General features: G+C 38.3%; 1 protein-coding gene across 1 annotated transcript; it reads right to left on the bottom strand.

Moving 5' to 3' along the window:
- Positions 1-3,236: 3,236 nt before the first annotated feature.
- LOC119854259 (UPF0462 protein C4orf33 homolog) lies at positions 3,237-21,137 on the bottom strand. Its single transcript, XM_043513267.1, is given in 7 exon segments — positions 3,237-3,509; positions 5,042-5,102; positions 5,105-5,240; positions 13,824-13,872; positions 17,516-17,576; positions 19,804-19,878; positions 21,116-21,137. Coding segments are annotated over 7 exon segments (492 nt in total). The 3' UTR covers positions 3,237-3,421.
- Positions 21,138-22,537: the final 1,400 nt, after the last annotated feature.

Here is a 22,537-nt window from a genome sequence, read left to right as displayed (position 1 = left end):
GTCAGAGGTAAAGCATATAGGCAGGAAAATAATGGGAAACTAGCACTGATCCCTTTTTTTTTTTTTTTCCATATCTGGTGTATGTAAGTACTGAACTTCAATTGCCAGAAGATCACCAGGGAGACAAACTCAACATTTTGCATGAGCACTAAATTCAACAAGAAAAAATATGAGTTGCTTAAAGTCAAATAACAAATCATTGGCTGATGTGAAAATAGAATCCAGGAGTCTTGACTCCATGACTCTGCTTTAGCTGCAATTTGAGGTTTATCTAATTGATGATCAAAGCTAGTCTGGGTTTGAAAATAACTTTATTACCACATATACGAATGGTTCCAAGAAAGAGTTGCTTCATTTTGACATAAATGTACTTTTCAGAACTTTCTCACTGAGGCTGGGCAACTTTGATTAAATTTATTTTTATATATATTGGTCACATTATGTACATTGCAAATCAGCACCTAAGAGACAGAATAGCTGTTTTTACAATATATTTTATAACACTGCTCCATATTGATCCTATACTTTGGCAAAGAAGTAGTAATTCAGTGGACCAGAATTACTGCTTGCTGCCACCCCAAAATATGAGAGGTTAAAAAAAACCCCTATAGGTATCAGAGGAGGGGTGGAAATGTACAAATATACTATGCAGCATTCAGAGATGGAAAAAAAATGCACAGTGAAACCTGGATAAAAGGCACTATTTCCAAAGGACAATCTTCTGTCTTAACTACTTCAAACTATCCACACCATTTCCAGGACTACCACACTGGTCCTTTATAAAGACTAACCTCTATTAGGCAACTGATTTTTGTTGGCTCCTTACGTATTTAAGACATATTACGCGGTATTTTCTTTTTTGACTCAACAACTGATCCTTGATTCACTGCTTACCAATTTTTGGTCATCCTAAATTCATGATTATTAAATTGTTAAACAACCCAGAATTATTTTGGTTATAGCACTAAAAACTACGATATTTTCTTCCCACCCACCTGTAGAGAAGCATGCATGCCAGTCACATAGGAGATCTAAAGATAGATGTCTATATCAAGTTAACATGTCACAGCTCTGCATGTAAAAAGGATAAACGAATTCAGAATGAGCTGTGGGAACAGACATGATGTATCTGACTTTTATTTCAGTGTGTTCTATGTATATGTTAGTTCATTTTATACTGATTTAATAAATGCAACAGCTTAAAGCTTAAATGATTAAAACGGACATGCAGTTAAGAATGAACATATTAAAAGTAAAGTCCTACTCACATTTAACCATGTTAAAAAATAGAAAAATTGTAATGAGGCTTATGCTTAGGAGAGAGCATTGTGCAAGTTAATATAAGTAATGAACCTTTCATGTGAAATAATGTAGTGTCACAACTCATTTGTATCCCACTTAAAGTGTAATTAAGTTTCCCTGACAGCATGGTTTATGGCTGAAAGAACAGACCTGGCTGTTGAATTAATCCAGAATCCCTCTAGTTAATAACACTCTGCAAAGGGAACTTTACACACTTTCATTTAAAGTTCCTAAACTCACATTTAAGGTGACATTATAAGGAATGCAAGAGAAGGCTTTAAAAATATTGGGCCAAATTCAGCTCTGGAGCTGATTTCACAAGGAGTTCTGCCTACTTAAGCCAGGATCATATTTGATCCAGCTTCTAGAAATGCACATAACTGTGTAATACACTTAACTACACTGTGTTTTCATTTTGTCTCATCGTTGGACTACTGGTATATGAACTCCAAAATCCACTTTATTAGAATCTGAAAAGTTCTAAAAATCAGCAAATGATGTGGAATGCCTGTAGGCAGGAAAATAGACTGATTATCACCTGCTTCGTGGATTGCAGTATTTTATCAATGCCTGACAACTGGATAAGATAGCACAGGACTCCTTGTATGGTCGGTAATAGTCCAGTGAAAATTACCCTGAAAACCAAAATTTGTAAAGGAAAAAGACCCTACAATCAACTCTAGTATTTCCAGGCATCTATAAAAATCTAAGTTCAAAACCGAGTAGTTATTAATAGACCACATACAGCAATTTTGCTTATGTACTTTAAACAATCATGATTAGTTTTGATGTTACTGGAACTAAGAGCTTATCTTCTATTGATTAGATCACCTCCGACAACAGTGAAAGATTTCCATTCTGTAGTTTAATCTGATTTCTTTCAGTGGGGTAGAGTGGAATTCATCTTTTGTAGAAGCAGCAAAGCTTTCAGCCTCTAGAACCTACAGATCTTTTGAGATCCATGTGGCTCCAGGGGAAAGGCTGGCTTGCCACAGACGTTTTCCAGCACCAAAGTGAAAAGCTCCATGGTGACAAGTTATGGAGCTGTCTGGGGAGAGAGAAGTCATGCATATGAGCTTCACTTCCTTTATTATGTTTTTTATTTGTATTACAGTAGCACCCAGAAGCCCTAGCCAGTGTCCCCTATCGTGCAGGGCACTGTGCAACACACATAATGAAAGGCAGCATCTGCCCTAAAATTTTACAGTCTAAACTCTGTACTTTCTTTTTTTGTAAGAGTTGAGTAACTGTCCTGCCTCCTTATTTTGTTTTAGAGCAAAAGTTATCCTTGTAACCCAAAAAGAGTAATCTGTGTGGTATTGGACCCTGAAAAGAATAGAATAATTTTTTGTAGAGGTGAAAGTAAATATTGCACTATATACTGCCTTAGTTTATGTCTTTACGCTGATCTCCAGCTTCATCCTCTAAGAGCACCATAAGTCTGCATCATGGTCCCTTTAAAAAAACATCTTTCCAACAGACTGACATTCCTCTATCAAGGATAATATCTGGTTTTAGTAAGTCCCCCAACAGTATTTCCCAAAAGTCACACTGAAATATATTACATGGTAATCTGCAAAGTCAGACTCCAAACCAGAGAAGGGAAAAAATTCCATAATGGATATAATTAGACAGCCTTCAGCTGCTAGACAAGAATACTTCTCTCCCACATCCACACTAGGAAGTGGCTTTTGTGACTACAGAGCTTACCTGGGCTAGACACTCTTTTCTCGATTGCACCACTTAGTGTCGAATATTAGTATAATTTGTATGTCATAGACAGATCAAAATAATTTATTGGTTTATATTAACTTTATAAGAGGTGTTTTAGGAAGATAAAACCTGCCTTGAAAGAGTGGTTAAAACACCCATTATCCCCTTTTTATCATTTAATTGTTAAAAAGAATCAATATAAAACAAAACATGATCAAAAGAAATAGCCTCTTAAATTATTTATTTTAATTGCCACATCAATTTGAAACTGTGACACAATACAACTTAATTCCAGCAATTTGAAAATATACTTTTAAATAGTTTGGGGGTAGGGAGTGTTTTGTTTTGTTTTTTAATAACTGTGTTTATGATTTAAAAAACTACTTGATTGTAGACACTGATTAAGCTATTTCCATAGGTCTGATGCAGGTTGCTCCCAGTTCTCTCCCATAATCCACTTTAGACTGAACCTTTTGAAATACTCCAGATGATGGCTATTGGTGAGAAACAGGCATAAAAAAAAGCAACTTGTAAGTAAAGAATACAAGTTTCAATACTCACTTTAATAATACACTTCAAAATGAACAGTTTGCTTCAAAAGGTGAGCTGGAACCAAAATCTGCACTCAAAATACTACATACAATCATTGGACCCTATACTTTTGTGCATGTAATCATTTCTGGGGGGTAAATATAGTAGATGCTATTAAAATCTTGACAGTTATTGCAGTTCAGTATTCACTTTCACAGCTCTATTTGTGGGATTCCCTCTCTTTTGAACTGAAAACATGACAAATATTCTAGTCATTGTAACTCCTGCAAGCAGTAAATGTCCATTTTTTAACGATGCCAACTGAAATAGTATTTCAAGGCCAAATTACTGAGGACACAAATGCTGCTTTTGTTCTCACAAATCAAATAGATATCAAAAAACTATCATTTGTGCCCACAAATAATTTAGCACACAAAATTGTGACCAAAAACTTAAAGGCCATTTGGCTGACAAAGCCAAAAAGAATTAACTCATTCAAAGGCTGCTCCCTCTAACTTATATCCAGCTACCTCTGGCTCTAAGACTACGTTTACACTGCAGCTGGGAACAAGCCTAGGAATTGGGTGGCTAAGCTGAGTCTCCACGAGAGCTACAATGTCCACACAGCTATTTTTAGCATGACAGCTGAAGCCCTATCTATCTGGGCTGAGAGGCTTGCTCCCCAGCTACAATGTAAAGACACCATAAGAAACCTTTTTGGCAAAGATTGCTGAAGTTTAGGGACAGCATAGCTGTGTCCTGCTCTGTGGTCAGGAGAGAGGGTGGAGTAGGAGCTTATATAGTAGTTCTATTCTACCCAAGTATTTCCCTGCATAGGGGGAATCCTCACATACTGGAGTAAATGACTTTATGTCCGCTTTGCATCCAGAACAGCACAAAGCAACCAGAGCAGAGCAGCGAATCCAGCCCATAATTTAGAAAAAAAAAACATGACCCATCTGCGACAAAAACGCCAATGGAGACTTTGAAGGGACTTTTTGTGCTTAAAATCAAGCACCTGCTTAGGTGCTTTGTTCAACCAGGGCTTTGTAAATTAGTACCGGAACCTTGAATTGGATCCATTAATAAATGGGGAAGAACTAGTGGAATATACTCTCTCCAGTTTGTTTGCATGTCATGGTATTATATTTCCTCTAGTATATACATTTCTCATAATTGTGAATGAAAAACACTTTTAAAAAGGAAGTTCTGTATTCTCATCAGCTGAAATGTATTTTTTCAGATTACAGTCTGCCTCTGCTCTCTGAGTTTCATCTAAACCCTATTAAAGTAAATAAAAGGACTTCCATTTCCAGACTTCAACGAGCTTTGGATTGAGACCCAAAAGGCAGTTTCATAATTCCTAGCTGTGTCACGCTGAAACTATTTTTCACCACATTACACTGCAGTAGGAAGGATTTCTCAAACTCGCTGTATTAGTCATCCCAGACAAAAGAGAAAACAAGCATAAATAAGATACTGATTTTGTACTCACAAATTAGGCCCCTGTCCCAGTTCAATATCCTCTCTAGATATTGGATAAAGTGCCTCTATGTTCTTCCAATTCCAGACCCATGGATGGCATATAAATTCATCTTGTCAACACCAGGTGGGAAATACCTCCAAGGAATAAGTGCTGTGCCATTCCATTTGTTCCAGTTTATGTCTGCTTTAAATATCAAGTCGAGTCCTTTCTTTACACAGGATTAAAAAAAAATCAAAATGGCATCCTTGTTATTTAAATATAAAATTAATATCACTAAACATGTTGAACTAAGGCACCTTCAGACAAACACGAGTGTGTTTTTTAATGATCTAGATAATAGGGGATGCTTATAAATGACATTAGATTTAAGAGTCTGTTAGTATTTCCATTAAAATATCAATTACTATGTCATAATTGTTTATCTATAATATATGGATTATTTTATCTCTTTCTAGTAATGAATTTGACATGTAAATTTAAAATAATGAAAACAAAGACAACTGAAGATATGTTCATGCAGCAAACAATGTAACTGCATATGGAACAGAATTCGTGGGTATTACTTTTACAAGTAGATATAAATGCAGGCGTTGTAATACAAAACATAACTGAATTCTGTCACAGAAATTGACATTGATTAGTTGGTGTCATTTTAATTGACTACCTATTTTCTTTCTCCAAGTTGTAACGTTAATAATGCACTTCAGAAGGAATGTAATGCTTTTGATAAGGGGAACAGATTCTGCTAATCTAATCCTCAATAATCAATCCCTGCAGGACCATATAACCTCATTTCTTGAAGGATGCACAGATGAAAATGTGTATTTATATTTTAATATTGGGGCAAAATCCCTTGGTGAGTGGAGCTGTCCACGTGCTATCAAAATATTTCCAGGGTCCCAGCTGTACTGCCTCACTTGGGTTACACGGCTGCATAGTTCTAATGGAATAGTGCTGCCTTGGTCTGTTCCACTAAGTTTTCCCCAGAACCCCGGGGGTCTCCCTTTAGTCCACCATGTAAAGGAGGTATATATAAAAACTGATATAGAATTTCTATAGGGTTGGTGAAGAAGTGATACATGAAGAATGCCTCGCCCCTACTTCTACTTGTTTCTATCCCTGGCCCCGCCCCGCCCCTCCCACGTGCCATTCCCAAGTCCCATGGAGGAAGGGGAAGAGGTAAGAGGACAATGCCACAGAAACAGCACTCTCCACTTACGCTCCTCTCCATGGCAGAGATCCATGGATTTATTTTATTTATTATTTTCTCTGCCTGTGGAGATGAAGACGACAATTTGGAACTCAGGTTCCTTATTTTGAAGGCTAGAAAATAAAATCAGAGCCAAAAGAATAAATTCCTCACAAATGTACTATACATATATATATTCTAACACAGGGGTTAGCAAACATTTTTAGAGGGAGGGTGAACTATATTCTAACACACAAATTGTACCATTTCACCTCCAAATCCCAATTTCTCAAGCCAATTCCCCTGCTATTCTCATTCCCACAGACAACTTCCCTCCTATTTAAGATGGCACAAAACGCTTCCCTCCCATTTTGAGAAACATAGGTCTCTGACAACTACAGCAACCACTTATGTGGAAAAGTAACATTAGGAAGTAAAGCAAAGTATTTTAGCTATATTTTAATACAATTTGGAAGCTGAAAATGAAAAGAAGCCAGCACAATACACCCAGCAAGCTCTCCACAGACCACCAGCAAGTGTTCTGGGCACCCAAGTTTGGGGACATCTGTTCTAAAGTGACAACAATTGTGAAACAGGTTCATAAAGCCCTTTTCAGTGGGACATGGATAATGTATTATCTTTTAATGGTTTTTAATTATACTGTAGGTTGAAAACTTTTTCACTACTTCCCATGGCTGTGTCATTGCTAGGTCTTTCGGGTATTACATAGCAAGTTTATATACCCTCCAAAGAATGCAGCCCTTCTCTGCAGATCATTCAGCACTCTTTCTGGACAATACTACTTTCAACTTTTCTACTCATCATCTGTACAATGGTCTAATAAAGTGGTAACACATTTGTGTGTGCATGCATGTATTCTTGGATTTATACATTATGCAAGGCACAGACTGTTACCATTCAAAATAGGCTGTAGCTAGCTGCTTGCTAAAGCAGGGTTATACTCACTCTTACTATGGAAAGGTACAGAGTGAGGTTAAAGCCAGCTCTCATTCACATTTGAGCTAAAAATCTTTAAAAGCTAAGGAGAACAGTGACTGTAGTTGAAATTGGATGAAAGTCTAATAAAAGAGAGTTTGTGGAACACAGTATATCTATTGTCACCCTGATTTTTGCTGAAAGATTACAAGTAAGCCTATTAATTACAACCAAAGCAAATTCTCCTTCAACTTGACAGGCAGCCCTTCTGCTTTTAGATATTAAACTCTTCAGTTGAGTTTCTAAAATAACTAGATTTTTCAAAAATCAGGAGACTCCTTGACTTGAGGATTAATCTCTTGAATGACTTTCAGGATTCAACACTGTATGCATCAGAGTCTTACTTATTCTTTTTGAAAGGTTCAATCATTTCTACAGAAAGCTACAAATTTTGACCACTTTACAGAATACAATAGAAAATTATGTTCTCCTGTAAAATTATATAGGATATTTCAAAAGCCTATAGAAAGGATGTCTTTCTCTATTGAATTCTGTAGGTTTTTACTGTAATTTCTATATAATCCTATTAACCCTATCAGTGGCTGCCCTGATTTTTTCTGGTGATAGTAGCAGTCATCAGAGGAACTGATGAAAAATCACTCTGACCTCCATTACAATTTGAAGACCAATAGCCATGCAGCCATAAGAACATAAGAAAGACTGTATGGGGTCAGACCAAAGGTTCATCTAGCCCATATCCAGGTCCCCCAGAAGGAATGAACAAAACAGGTAATCATCAAGTGATTCATCCCCTGTCGCCTATTCCCAGCTTCTGGCAAACCTTTTCACTACTTCCCATGGCTGTGTCATTGGTAGGCCTTTTGGGTATTAAACTTACCCCTACACCTTGCCTCTTGAGCCATGTCCACAACACAAGAATAATAGAATTTGGTGGACAGGAAGCCTACAAATTGGCAGTCATAGTGTAGAATCTGGCTAAGCTACTAAAGGAGTAGAGAACTATCACATTCTTGGCAAAATAAAGACCCATTGGGAAGTAACTGCAGGAAAGGACCTTGGAACACATACAGAGGGGTGGGTGGCAAAAAGGGCTGCTGATAAATTAAGTCAGCCATACCCTTAACTATAAATTGTGTGACCATGTCATAAAAGGTGCTAATATAATGTACATATGTGAAAAATGTTACTCTGAAATTTCCTGTCCTTTGTATGTCTAATACTCTCTGCTTAACACTGCCTTAAAATAGGTTTGTTGGGAGTGTTTTTCATTTACACTGAAGTACACAGGGCTCTATGAGAATTTGTTTTCTCTCTTTTCTGAGAACCTTACCATTTGTGGGTATTACTCATTGGCAACTGAGAAATCTATTGCTATGACTGATATTGTGGAACTAGCCATACTCATTCATGTGGTCACTGACTCTGATGCAGAGAGAATGAATCCCTGCATTGATTCCTTAAGAACACAATAACAAAAGGTCAAGATATTTTGATGCTCTGAAGTAATTTTTGTCAGTAAAGAAGATTTTTCAGAATACATTATCCTCAATTACAACCGACTGAGCCAAGTCAATGAAAAGAAAATATACTGAATTGTGTTGAAAAATAATCATAACTCTTTATATTTCCATTGCATCATTTCCTGGTATGCCTGCACTGTACAGAAATTGTTATGATATAGATATCATATAGATATGATAGATATATAGATAGATATAGTTATGATTCCATAACTATAGTGGATTTTAAATCAACCTGACGTTGGTATTTGAAAAAGAAATACGTTTTCAGTTTGCTACTATGCAGTCCAGATTTCTATACATGCCATTGTATATTGCAAACTAATGGACTGTAGAGAATGCAATACTATTCTTTTGTTTATTGGACTAGTCTTTACAGAGCAGGGAATTAAGTCAAATTATGTTCTGTCTTTGGGTGTTCATCTTGTCCTTTAAGATGAAGTGACATGAAGAAGAATAAATAGGCCATAATCTGATTACTCTTGCACTGGTGTAACTCCCTTGACTTCAGTGGAGTTACTTCTGATATATGCCATTGTATGTTAGAGGAATCTCAAGCCCAGTGACTTTTCCTCTTCAAACAAACAGAACCACTTGTTCCTAAAATCAAAAGTAGCTTGTTTCTCACTGCTGGGAAAAGACCAGTATTGTGAACAGGAGACTATAAGCATAGCAATATGCTGTTCAGTTAAATTTTTCAAAACATGAAAAAGTAATTTCTTTATTTCCCCATCCCCTCACATTTTTAAATGTTCATAAGTAAAGGAACACTATCAAATTAAACATCAGTTAAATGTAGTTTCACGTACAACATCCATCTGAGTCCTACAGTCAGTGTTTATGGTTTTAAAATTCACACCCTTGGTTTTGAAATTTCTCTCTCCCCTGTTCCCTGTGAAAAACCCAAACATAACTGGATGATCTGATGAGCTATCTGACTCTATAGGGGAAACAATGAAACTGATTATATAGGTCAAGTATGTACACAATAAACAATCCAACAAAACAAAACAAAACAAAACAAAGTCTCACTCTCTTTTTAGCCTCAGTTATAGTAAGCTTGGGTGTTAGAATACCTGTAACAGGTCTGTAACAACATACATGTGATTTTTATGTTGATAGAGTCCCTTTTTACAATAGCAATCTCTGGGCTGGTCATTTCCTGGAAGTGAAACACCAGTTGCAGGAGATAAGGGGCTACATGAACATTAAAGCTCCTCACTCAGCTGGTCAATAACCCATGAGCTATCACTGCTTAAATATTAGCCATATTTCATTCCCCAGGGCAAGATCTGTACAGCAGGACTGGGACTTTAACTACAAGAACACTTTTTAAAATCGCGCTTTACTCACCTTAAAAATCCTTTGTCAATACAGGAGGTGAACATTTTCTGATGAATTCTCACAAAGATACAGAGCCTCATGCTAATTCAAACATCATTACTACAGTGTATTAACCTTAAAAATCCATCTGCCAAAGATTTCATGCAAGACAGAAATCCTGTTCAACTCAACAGAAGCCTCAAGTGCAATGTTCAGTTAACTGACACTGTGAGCCAACAATAAAAGTATACGTGCAATACAATGATTTCAAGTGATATTGGACTGCTCAGTATTTAAATATTAATAAAAATAAATAAAAGGTCTAAAGTGGCCTCAGTCGCTTACATTGTGTAACCAAAATTTGGATGTAAGAATGTGTCTAGTGGTGAATATTTTTTATTATTAATTTGATAGTTACATTCACAGGACCAATTTACAACTGATTAGCAGGCATACAGGTATTACTCAAATAAACTGTACTATTACTATGATTTATGTTACAGACAGTAACAGAAATGATAGTAAATTTCACTTCATCCCTGATTACCACCAAGAAAAAAAAAAAAGCAGAGAAAGAGGATAACGAGAGCAGTGATCGCAATTTGCAAACCTGTCAGTAAAAAACAAAAGAAGTGAAAATCCGTTAATTTTTAAAAGATATTACAGAAATTATTTTACCATGTTTATTCTACATTTTTTTAAAATCATTTTTAAAAAACAAATGACCTGTATTTAATCTTGAAGCTAGTATTCCTCAGACAGAGCCCTATCATGAAGTGAAATAGTTGGCAAAGTGAGCAACAGGGATAAAATGAACACCATTTTGCATTTTCCTAGGACTCATATTGAGAAATAACGTTATTTTATTCTCATTGTAAAAAATCCTGTACAGTGAGAAAACATATTTTATAGTCATTTTTAAATGTTTTCATTTTCAGAAAAGAGCCTTAGGGATTTTTCCTTTTTTAAACATATTTTAACAATTGTTTTATTGTATTTCTTTTTCAGCTACACAAAGTAGTAAAAAACAAATTAAAATATAATGTAGAATATGAACATCAGGTCCCTATACAATATGCACTTCCTGAGCTTAAGAAAGTCTGGAAATGGTCCTTTCTGAAATGAACCAATCAAAACTAGTCTATAAGAGACAGATTTTCAAAAGTGCTCAGCTCCCATATAAGCACCTAAATAAGAGTCTAAATCTCCTTTAAAGATTATCTGCAATGGAAAGATATGGCATTGTATCATATTCTTTATATTTCATAAAGAAACTGAAAGTCTGGAAGGTTGTGAGCTTGTTTGTTTTTTCAGTACAAGCTGGCGGGGGTGGGAGGGAAAAGCACTGGTAAACTGATAGCATTCAGACATTGGAGCATGTATCTTATCCATCTATTTTGTACTGGATCCATTATTGTGATATCTCAGTAAACCTGATTAATTGAAATGGGAAGAGGTATTTATTCAGGTTGTTAAAAATAATTTGTATTTTGTTCCTATTCATTAACTCGCCCTATATTACCTTATATCAACTGGGAAAAAGATTCAGCACACCTGTCAATTCATCTAGCAGCTAAGGGAGCACCTAATACACTTTGAGTTACTCCACAAGTTTACCAACAATACCTCTTTGAAATTAAGAAAACAGAAAGAGATGAAATTTAATAGTGCAAAGTGCAAGGTCATGCACTTAGGAACTAACAACAAGAATTTTTGCTATAAACTGGGGATTTATCAGTTGGACGAGGCAGAGGTGGGGAAAGATCAGGGTGTATTGGTTGATCACAGAATGACTATGAGCCGCCAATGTGATGTGGCCACTGTCACTGCCAGGATACTAGACTAGACGGACTATTGGTCAGAACAAGTATAGCAGCTCCTGTTTTCCTATTTTCTTAACACTAGAGAAGGTTAGACTTTAATATTTCTAATGTTAAAAACAGCAGGAAAAATATTAAAAATAAAGCAACACTTCTAGGTCTTCTCTATATACCATAAAGAGTAAAAAAAAGGAACAAACTCAATTTCTCTTTTCTTTTTAGGATCACCTTAACAGACTTTTCCATTGCAAACATTTAAAGAAAAACCATCAATATTCAGGGGTAGATAGTAATCTTACAATCCTCCCCTAATAATCTTCCCCAGGAATATTTCAGTTCTTTTCCTTGCTTACCCCTTCCTCTAGTGGAAAAGTAAACTGTACCATCCCTTTCTCTGGAGCAGCTCACTTTCCTCTGATGTGCTGGCCAACACATTGAGGGGGCAGAACCAAGACTCTGCCCACTCCCAGACCCTGCTAACCAATTATCCATCCTCCTTTACAGGAAGAGGAATAGCATCTTGGTGGTAGTTGCTCTCTCCTTCACACTATGAGCAGCAGGCACAGGTGAATCAATGGTTACCGCAGGCCCACTTGTTCCCTTGGTGAGTGCACAGCTAGGGTTAAGATCTGGACCTCGCTTTTTCACACAGCTGAAAACAGGTAAATTATGTAAATTTTCACTATCTTCACTCATGTGTGCCTATTTCTTCAATAACAACCTAGGCACCTAGTTTTGAGCATTTAGTTCACAATATTTTATGTTCTATGCCAGAGATTTCCAATCTGTAGGCTACAGAACACTTACTGGTAGTCTGTGGAAAGCTGGCTGGTCACTTGCTGTTGGATCTCCTGTTTGCTTCCAAATACTATAGTGCATTGGAGACAACTAAAAATGCATTAAATACTTCTCTAACAATATTTGCTATGTAGATAGTAGCGGTAGTTTAAAGATTATGAACTGGAAAGGTGGGGAGTGAAGGACAGTCCACAAAACAAATTCACTAATAATTAAGGCTACAATTTAGTCACGGAGGTTATGGCAGTCATGGATTCAATGACTTCACTGGACTTCTGTGACTTCTTCAGCTTCAGCTGTCCACAGCTGAAGCCAGGGCTAGAACCGGGACTATGCTCCCCACATAGCCCTTCCATTGGGGCCCCAGCCGGGGCCGTGCACTCCTGCCCACAGTGGGGGCAGCTCCTGCCCCAATGCTTGCAGTAGGGCCACAGCCAGGGTCATGCACTCCTGCCCTGCAGCAGGGGCCGCAGCCACAGTCACACTTCCTGCCCCGTGGCCTGCGGTGTGGGCCACAGTCAGGGCCATTCGCTCCTGCCCTGTGGCGGGGGCCGCATCCAGGACTGTATACCTCTGCCACGCAGCTTGTACAGTTACTTTTAGTAAAAGTCGGACAGGTCACGGGCAACAAATAAAAATTCACGGAGCCAGTGACCTGTCCCTGTGACTTTTACTAAAAATAATTGTGACAAAAATCTTAGCCTTACTAATAATATATAGTCCATCCTGTGAAACAGTTTGAGAATCTTTGTTCTAAGCTATAAAACCAGCCTGCAGAGGGAACACAAGCTAATTCCTGACCAGTAAGGTGCTGAGAGTCCCTTCTGGGAGATGCATCATTCAGAGGTGAGGAGAGATGGTACCATGCAGGAGGTACCTTGCAGAATCAAGCCCTAAAATCACTGTCCCTGGAACTTTTCTGACATCATTGAGATCAGAGTAAATAAAGTAATAAATAAAAGACCCTCGTTCATTTGTGCTCCTTAAGACGCAAAGATCAAAAATAATAATATTGCCAAGTGGAAAAACAGCAAAATTAGTGATGAAAGAAATCTTATTTTCTGAAGAGCTATTACAAGCAACTGAGTACAAGGGAAAACACTATAACAAGTACTTAAAAAAACAAACAAAGCTGGTTTTGGTTTGCATTTCATTGTTAAATGTTTCTGCGGAACATTACTCACTTCAAAACAGTTTCCTCCAGAGAGCAATAATACAAGATGTTGTCCATGCCTAGCCAAAGATAAACATGAGAAAAAAAGAGAATTTCAATTATAATGTCAAAACAAATTCCATAACTAGCTCAGAGTCCTCCCTTGTAAAATATTGAAGAATTTAATTTAATATCTCATCTCATCTTCAACTAGTCAGAAGCTTGTTCCCTGAAGACTTCAGTCAAGTTGACTGATCAATCCTAATTCCCACTGGTAATGGAAATGACAAACATATGCATTCACACACTTTAAAGGCAGTGGTCTATTTTATCCCCATTAGAATAGATTACAACAATGATCAGTTCAAATTAAAATGGTATCTAAATTTAAGTTATGTCTAGACACAGAGAATAAATCAAAACTTCATCATTAACTTTTTTGCTATATCAGAAGTTAATTACTACATAGGAAAATCAATTTAAAGACCAGCTGCTTGGATTCATTTTAATAATGTTCATCACATTGTACATAATCTGTTATGAATTCTATAAACAAGTGCCCCAAAGATAGTGAGATTTCAGCATCCTACCAGTCCACAATCAATGTAACATCTTATTTCACATAAAGGGAGATATATCTTCATCATTTATGTCAGTGTTAAATAAATAACTTCCATTTACTCAAACCTCTGTTTACAAACTCCCCCTTCTCCGTAAACATGAAGAATGTATGATTGCTTGATCTTTCAATAATTATATATATTTTAATTAATATGTTCTAGTTAGTTGTATAGAGACCCACAGTTAATAATACAGCTTGATCCAGATGTGGTGACAACTTGCAGCATATTGTATGCTTTTTAAAATGCTGTGCCTCTATGGATTTGATATAATATTTGCAGTGTTTCATTTACAATAATGGGCCCTGAACCTGTGAGACACTGAGCACCCTCAGTTCACTCAAGAGAACCCCATGAAATTTGAGGGTGTTTGGCAACCTGCAGAAGGTACTCAGCAACTCACAGAATCAGGCCCAAAATGTTCAGAATTAGGATTGAAGATTTTATGTGAGTTTTAAAAATATATACATTATTAAAATAAGGAAAATGACATACAAGACATATTTCTATCTGGGTACTCTGGAAATAACAATAGAGTTTTGAATTAACAAATTTAGGAATGGAACCTGAAATTTGCGAATTGGACATCTAGAGTAGATAGTATGAGAATTTGGACCTTAATGAAAACCGCTTACTTACACTGCGTAGTGCCACCAATAGCCCCACTGATTCCAAGGGGAATATTTCTGGAGTAAGGTACTGCTCATCATGAGTGACCATCTCATAGTCATGAACTGAAAAATGTATGCTTAAACACAGATTAAATGTGCATGTGCATGCAATTCAAGAATGCTCACGTTTGAAAAAATGGTGAAGAGGCAGCAGCAGTTGGGTTAACCCACCTCACCAGCTTTCACCATTTCATCCCCCTGATTTTTGTCCTACATTATGTGTTTTTAAGAAAGCTTAATGCCAGTGTCTCTTGTGGTTTAAATCTATATGATGTCTCAGAACAATTAAAATGTTTAATATAAAAGACTTTTGATAATTTAAACCTGCAAAAAAAAAATTCAAAAAACCCACAAACACCTAGGAACACATGCTCCTTGACTTGTTGCTGAAAGTTAACTGTAGGTCTGTAAGCAGTGGAATGGTTAAGTTTTTACCAAGAATCTCCATATGTTACAAATAAAGCCAATAAAAATAAACAGATCACCATGATATACAACATCTTCAGGGTCTAGATGCAATTATGAGCTGCCTAAGTATCAGTCTGGTGGGCAAGAGACTCAGATGTTATCAGAAGCTGACTTCTAATGTGGTAATCTCTCCATTCCCTATTCATTATTTTAATTTGTAATATGCATGTGCTAAGATACATCACAACCATAATTAGTACCCCCCAAGAAACAGGTAGTACTAGATGACTACCATTAATTTTTTTAGTAACAAACAATTAAATCCGATGAAGTGAGCTGTAGCTCACGAAAGCTTATGCTCTAATAAATTTGTTAGTCTCTAAGGTGCCACCGGTACTCCTTTTCTTTTTGCGAATACAGACTAACACAGCTGCTACTCTGAAACAATTAAATATTGCACTTAGCCCCTGAATTTTTTTAAATAAACGACCCCACATTTATGACCAGAATTAATTAGTCAGATTACAGCTGGCTGCAAAGGTACAAGCAGTAAGAGTTCTAAATAAACCCGTCATTAAGCAGTGTATATAAATGCCTAATTTCAAGAGCACTATTAATAGTTTATATGAATCTTCATATTTTTTAAATTTAAAAAAATAAGTGATTACACATTTGCTGTGACTCAGAAGCAGTTTTCCATAGATGGGAGTGAATACAGGATATGTTCCATTAAGTGTAAATGGAGCAGACAATTTTTCTAATTAATAAAGATAATCTTTGAGTGACAAGCCAAGAGCTTTCATGGATGAACTAACATTCTGAATCTTTAGTCTCTCGGGTTTATGGGGGCAAAAGAATCCAAAGATCTCTGGGGCCATGGATGAGAAAAATTTGATAAAATAGCTGTCACTAGAACTGGCCAGAAAACAAGAATTCCATTTTGAGAAAAATGTTAAGGTTTTGACATTTGGTTCCATTCTGATGCAGAGCAAAACCAAGGTTTATTTTTTGCTGAGACAGAGAGGCCCTAGATTCTCCGAGTGGTTAGAGGCTAGATATGTTCCCTCACCACTGGACTGTTTGGGGATCGCTCTCTTTCTCCCCTGCCCCTGTCCTGGACCTGAGAAACTCTCATCATACCCAATATGGTCTGAAAAAAGTTTTTGTTTCAATGAATTTGCATTTTCTAATCAAAAAAATTGTCAAAGAGTTCCCGACCAGCTTTAGCTACCAAACTTTGGAAAACATTAAGATATTTAAACTCCTTTTTATATCACTGCTTTTCCTTTTCAATAATTTCTCATTACCTATGGACTGGATCTTTTCCTGTGTAATTAGCATTCTTTGTATGCCTAATTTAAGGCATAAAGCTGCTGGAATTCTCTGCAGCATTAAAACAGTGGCGGTGGGGAGGGAAATCCTGGGGAGGTTTATTCATACTGTGGCCAAGCTGCTGCCTGCATAAAGTTTTCTCTGTTCTTTATCTGTGTTACTAAGAGCAGCGGGGGAGTCCTTTTACAAGATCCAAGGTTGCAAACAAATTACAACCTAGAATGTTGAAGTCCACATAATATGCACAATAAGATATGTATAAGAGCTGGGACAGCAATGTACTTCAAACAGTTATCTAGAAGGGTGTAAAACTGGAATAAAGTTTTAACTACTCAAGCTAGCTTTCTGTACCCACCCCACAAGCCCTGACTGCAGCACCAGTCCTGACTTGTCATCTTATGTTCATCCAGCCGCTGACTGCTCCTCTCCAAGTGCAGCACCTCCATATTCACCTCACTCACACTCAGGCCTCCAATTCTCCCTGTCATAAGTTACACCTGTATATATACGGTTTCATTAAAAAATAGTTTAATAGAAACTAACACCCCCAAGGTCAATGTACAGTATGCCACTTACAAAAAACAAAAAAAGAAAAAAATCAGCAATACGTCTGAACATAAAGGTTACAAAGAACAAGGATTTAGAGGAGAAACATCAACAATGCATCATCAGTATTACAAATCAAAACTTACGGGCAAAATTCCACTTTGAGATAGTCTTTAGTCTCACTATGCAGAAAAAAGGATTCAACAACTGTAAAAAAAAAAAAAAAAACAATTCCAAGAATTAAGAAAGTTTGTACTTAGGAAAAGTGAATACCATAAGGCTACTGCCTGTGATTATATCCGTGGGATAGTCTCAGTCTTCACAGGTAAACCACGTGTTCTCTAAATTATTCTTTTATTCATCTTTAAGATGTTTTGGGCATTGCAGAGTTGTGAGGATGGATTTTTATAATTATAAAATTATTATTATAATATGATTATTTTTCCCACACGACAAATACAAATACTGTCTGTGGTGGGATCTCTAGGCATACTCTGTAGTTAAACACTGATATATTTGGAAGGGGACAGATTTGGTACTGAAGGAATAGGGTAGACTTGTCTGCTTTGGCCTTACCCCTAAAGTAACCTGCCACCAAAAGAAGCCTTTAAATAAAGTTTACCAGGATTCTAAAAGGTTTGGCTTGACTTTTTAGTGAAAATTCTGATTGTTCTGAACCAGTCTTCCCCTGCCTGATAAACACTCTTTTGTTTCTGCATTGCAGCATTGCACTTTGTAATGTAAAGAATCCAAAATATGAAAGAATGCTACTGTTAGACCTGGGCAAACATTTTTTACAAAAAAGTTTTCTTGAGGAAAAATTGCCTTATTTAAAAATGAAGTTTTATTTACAAATTGTTGACATCTTCAGAACGTTCCATTTTTTCAAAACTTTTTGGGATATTTTTAATCAACTTTATTATCAAAAATCATCATCAACTTTTTCCTAACTAAAAATGTAATTTATGTTAAATAGAAATGTTTGTAAGATGCAGTTTTCAGTAAATGAAAGTGTTCAATTTCAAATGCAATTTTGATTTAAAAAAACCTGACGCAGAAACATTCACAAAAAAAAAAAACCCTTTAAAACCCTGCAAAATAGAAGATTTCAAAGTTTCCCAAAAAATAGTTTCTTTTTCAATCAGCTTCAGCCAGCATGTATATATATTTTAGTAATTTTAACTGCAAACCGTCTTAGACTTCTAGAAAATTAATATTCCAAAACACGTTTTATGTTCATCTGTCATCAAGTTGCTCCTAAATATAACTGTTTATTTTATAGGATTAATTTTAGCAATTCTTCTCGTACATACAGAGCATAATATTTTAACTCAGAGACTCTTAATTTGTTAACAAACTAAATATTTTTCATATCTGGACAAAACTGATCATTTTGAGGCACACCCTACAATGCACCAGAAAAAGGAGAAGGAGTCATTGAGATAGTTCTGTTCCCTTCCAACCTCGGGTGCAGAAGACCTTACACCTACCAAATAAAAACATTTGAGTGCATCTGTAAGGCAAAGACGATAGAAAACTAGAACTCCTAGTGATTTACAGACCTCCAGATGGAGAACCTGTCAACTTCCTAGAGGAACTTCTAGAGCTACTGTCCAACATGGTATTGGAATCCCTCAGATTCCTTGTCCCCAGTGACCTCAATCTCCATATAGACAATGAACATAATACAGTAGTACTTGATCTCATGGTCTACATGGAAACCATGGGATTCTCCCAGGCAGGCTCTAGATCAGAGGTGAGCAAACTACGGCCCGCGGGCCACATCCGGCCCACAGGACCATCCTGCCCAGCCCCTGAGCTCCTGGCCGGGGAAGCTAGCCCCCAGCCCCTCCCCAGCTGTTACCCCTTCTCCACAGTTACGCCCCATGCGGGCAATGTGGCCCGCACCCGCCCACCTCCCATGCTTTCCGATAAGCCTGTCCTGCTGCTCTGAGCGGCATGGTAAGGGGGCAGGGAGAATGAGGGGTTGGGTAAAGGGCAGGAGGTCCAAGGGGGCAGTCAGGGGACAGTTGGATGGGGTGGAGGTTTGTGGGGGGGGGCGTTCAGGAGACAGGGAGCAGGGGGGGTTGGATAGAGGGTGGGGTTCCAGGAGGGGGCAGTCAGGGGACAAGGATCAGGGAGGGTTGGATGCATTGGGGGTTCTTAGGGGGGCAGTCAGGGGTCGGGAAGTGGGAGGGGGTGGGGGCCAGGCTGTTTGTGGAGGCACAGCCTTCCCTACCTGGCCCTCCATACTGTTTCGCAATCCCGATGTGGCTCTCGGGCCAAAAAATTTGCCACCCCTGCTCTAGATCCAGACATGCAAATGGACATATGTTGGATCCTATCTTCAGCCTAGGAGCGTATCTTGTAGACATCAACAACATACCATTTTCCATAAGATCATAACCTCGTCCAGGCAAGATCATAGCCTTACCTCCTTCCCACAATGACAATGAGCATCCGAATGCTGATCCACCCCTGAAGATTCCTGAATTCTCTAGGTTTGCAACTCAGCACAGGAGGACAAGGAGCTGATGAGTTAGTACAACAGAACCATCAGTTGATGTTCAGTACCATTGATGCCTTTGCCTCAAGCCACCCTGTCACAAATACAAAGGGTATACAAAGGGTACAAAGGAAGGGTAACCACCTTTCTGTATACAGAACTATAAAATCCCTCCTGGCCAGAGGCAAAACCCTTTCACCTGTAAAGAGTTAAGAAGCTAAGATAACCTTGCTGGCACCTGACCAAAATGACTAATGAGGAGACAAGATACTTTCAAAACTGGAGGGGTGGGGTCGGGAACAAAGGGTCTGTCTGTGTGTGTGATGCTTTTGCCGGGAACAGATCAGGAATGCTCTTCAGAACTCCTCAGAACTTCTGTTAAGTTAGTAAGTAATCTAACTAGAAATGCATTAGATTTCCTTTTGTTTAATGGCTGGTAAAATAGCTGTGCTGAATGGAATATACATTCCATTCAGCACAGCTATTTTACCAGCCATTAAACAAAAGGAAATCTATATGACACACCCATTCACCCAATTTGACCAAGAAGATCACCTTGATTCACAGATTAACCACTATAGAAGACGTGCAAAGGCAGAAAGTTAGAATGCCCAGGGTACAAAAAGACACTTTGAATCCACCCACCAGCAGCACAAAACCACAGCAATAAGGAGGCAAAATAAGCCTTCTACCTGTGTAATCAATGCAATTAATGCAACAGACTGATGCCCACTACTAATGGAAATAGTCATTGCCTCCTTCAGAGACGTATACTTATCAAGCTTCTTGAAAAAATGTAATAGTTCATTTGATACTTAAGCCATCATTTGACCCTGAAAACCGCACAGCTAACATCCCATTTTCAACCTCCCATTCCTAGACAAAATAACTGAGAAAATAGTAATCAAGCTCCAACAATGCTACATAAACCAACACCTTGGAAGAATCACAAGCAAGTTTCAGACAATGGCACAGAACATAGACAGCTGTGGTGATACTAAGAGATGGCATTCTTATGGCCATGATCATAGGCAAGATTTCTAGGCTAGTATTGCTGTACCTCTCGATAGCTTTTGACAAACTGGACCATAAGGTACTGCTAACACTCACACATGACATAGCAAGAGTAGATAGCCCAGCACTAAAGTGGTTCCAATTGTACCTCTCCAGAAGAGCTCAGAGTGTGGAGATAGTTCCCCCACTCCAAAGGACCTCACTTGTGCTTCTTTTTAATACCTACCTGAGAGATAGTGAGAGGCCATGGGTTCAGCTGACAACAGTATGCTGATGATACTCAATAATATACCTCATCCTCAAGCGATGCAGCCACCACGACTACTAAAATGTAGAACACCTACAAGAAATCAGCTCTTGGAATAAGAGCAGCTGCACAAGCTGAACCCATGCAAGACCAAAGTGGTGCTCAATGGAAAGGCAAAATGCTATATAGTAGTGGTTTTCAAACTTTAGCAACCCGGAGGACTCCCATTTTGATTTAAAATTTTACGGGGATCCTCAAACCCCCCAGCTCTGCCCCAGGCCCTGCCCCCACTCCACCCCTTCCCCCAAGACCACTCCCACCCCACCTCTTCCCTGCCCCTCCTCTTCCCCGCCTCTTTCTGCCCCCTCCCCTGAGCACCCTGTCCCCGCTCCTCCCCCTCCCTCCCAGTGCCTCCTGCATGCCGCTGAACAGCTATTCCATGGCATGCAGAAGCACTGGGAGGGAGCGGGAGGTGTTGATCAGCAGGGCCAGTGGCCCCGGACATGATTTCTCCCCTCTCCCCCAAGCATCCCCATCCCCGCTCCTCCCCCTCCATTCCAGACCTCCTTCGCCACTGAACAACTGTTCCCCAGCATGCAGGAGGCACTGGGAGGGAGGGGGAAGAATTGATCAGGGACCCCCTGGAGTACCCTCACAGACACCAGTTTGAGAAACGCTGCTATATAGAACTATCACACACACACTTTCCCAGTCTTCCATTGAAAGTATAAAGTCCCCATTCATCAAAGTGGTGCACAGCCTCACTGACTTTTCATGAAGTGTGGATGACCAGGCAGCATCAGTATTTAAAAATGCCTTTTTTTTTAAACCTCCAGCTTCATTCTTTCCCCACACATGAACACCTGGCCAAAGTGATCCATATATTCATCACCTGGTAGATGGATTTCTGAAATTCACTGTATATGAAGCCAAACTTGAAGACTATGTACAAGCTTCAGCTAGTACAAAATACAGCTGGCTGCGTCTCCAGAATACAATCCACTATAAGCACACCAGGCCTGTTCTCACATCCCTCTACTGTATCCCAGTCAGCTTCAATTGCTAGCTTAAAGCTTTAGTCCTAATCTTCAAAGCAATTAATGCACCAAGTCCCAGCTTCCTTAAAGACCAAATTTTCATTTATGAACCACCATGACAACTATGATCTTCTGGGACAATGCAGATCACAAAGCCCAAGACAAAATAAGTGAAAGCTGGGGAAAAAGCATTCTCAGCTGAACAAATCCAACTATGGAACAAGCTTCCAGAGCTCTAAAATTTCTTTGAAAATTGTATTTGTGAGGGGATCAAATCCTGGGAGCAGGGGAGGAGTAGGAAGGTATAAATACTCTTCAAGCGCCACTCAAGGTAAACTTTGTTCATTTGAGACAACAAAATAAG

Source organism: Dermochelys coriacea, chromosome 4 (assembly GCF_009764565.3).
Source record: "Dermochelys coriacea isolate rDerCor1 chromosome 4, rDerCor1.pri.v4, whole genome shotgun sequence".
Lineage (NCBI taxonomy): Eukaryota > Metazoa > Chordata > Testudines > Dermochelyidae > Dermochelys > Dermochelys coriacea.
The sequence above is the reverse complement of the archived record's forward strand: the minus strand, read 5'-3'. Positions and strand labels throughout refer to the sequence as shown.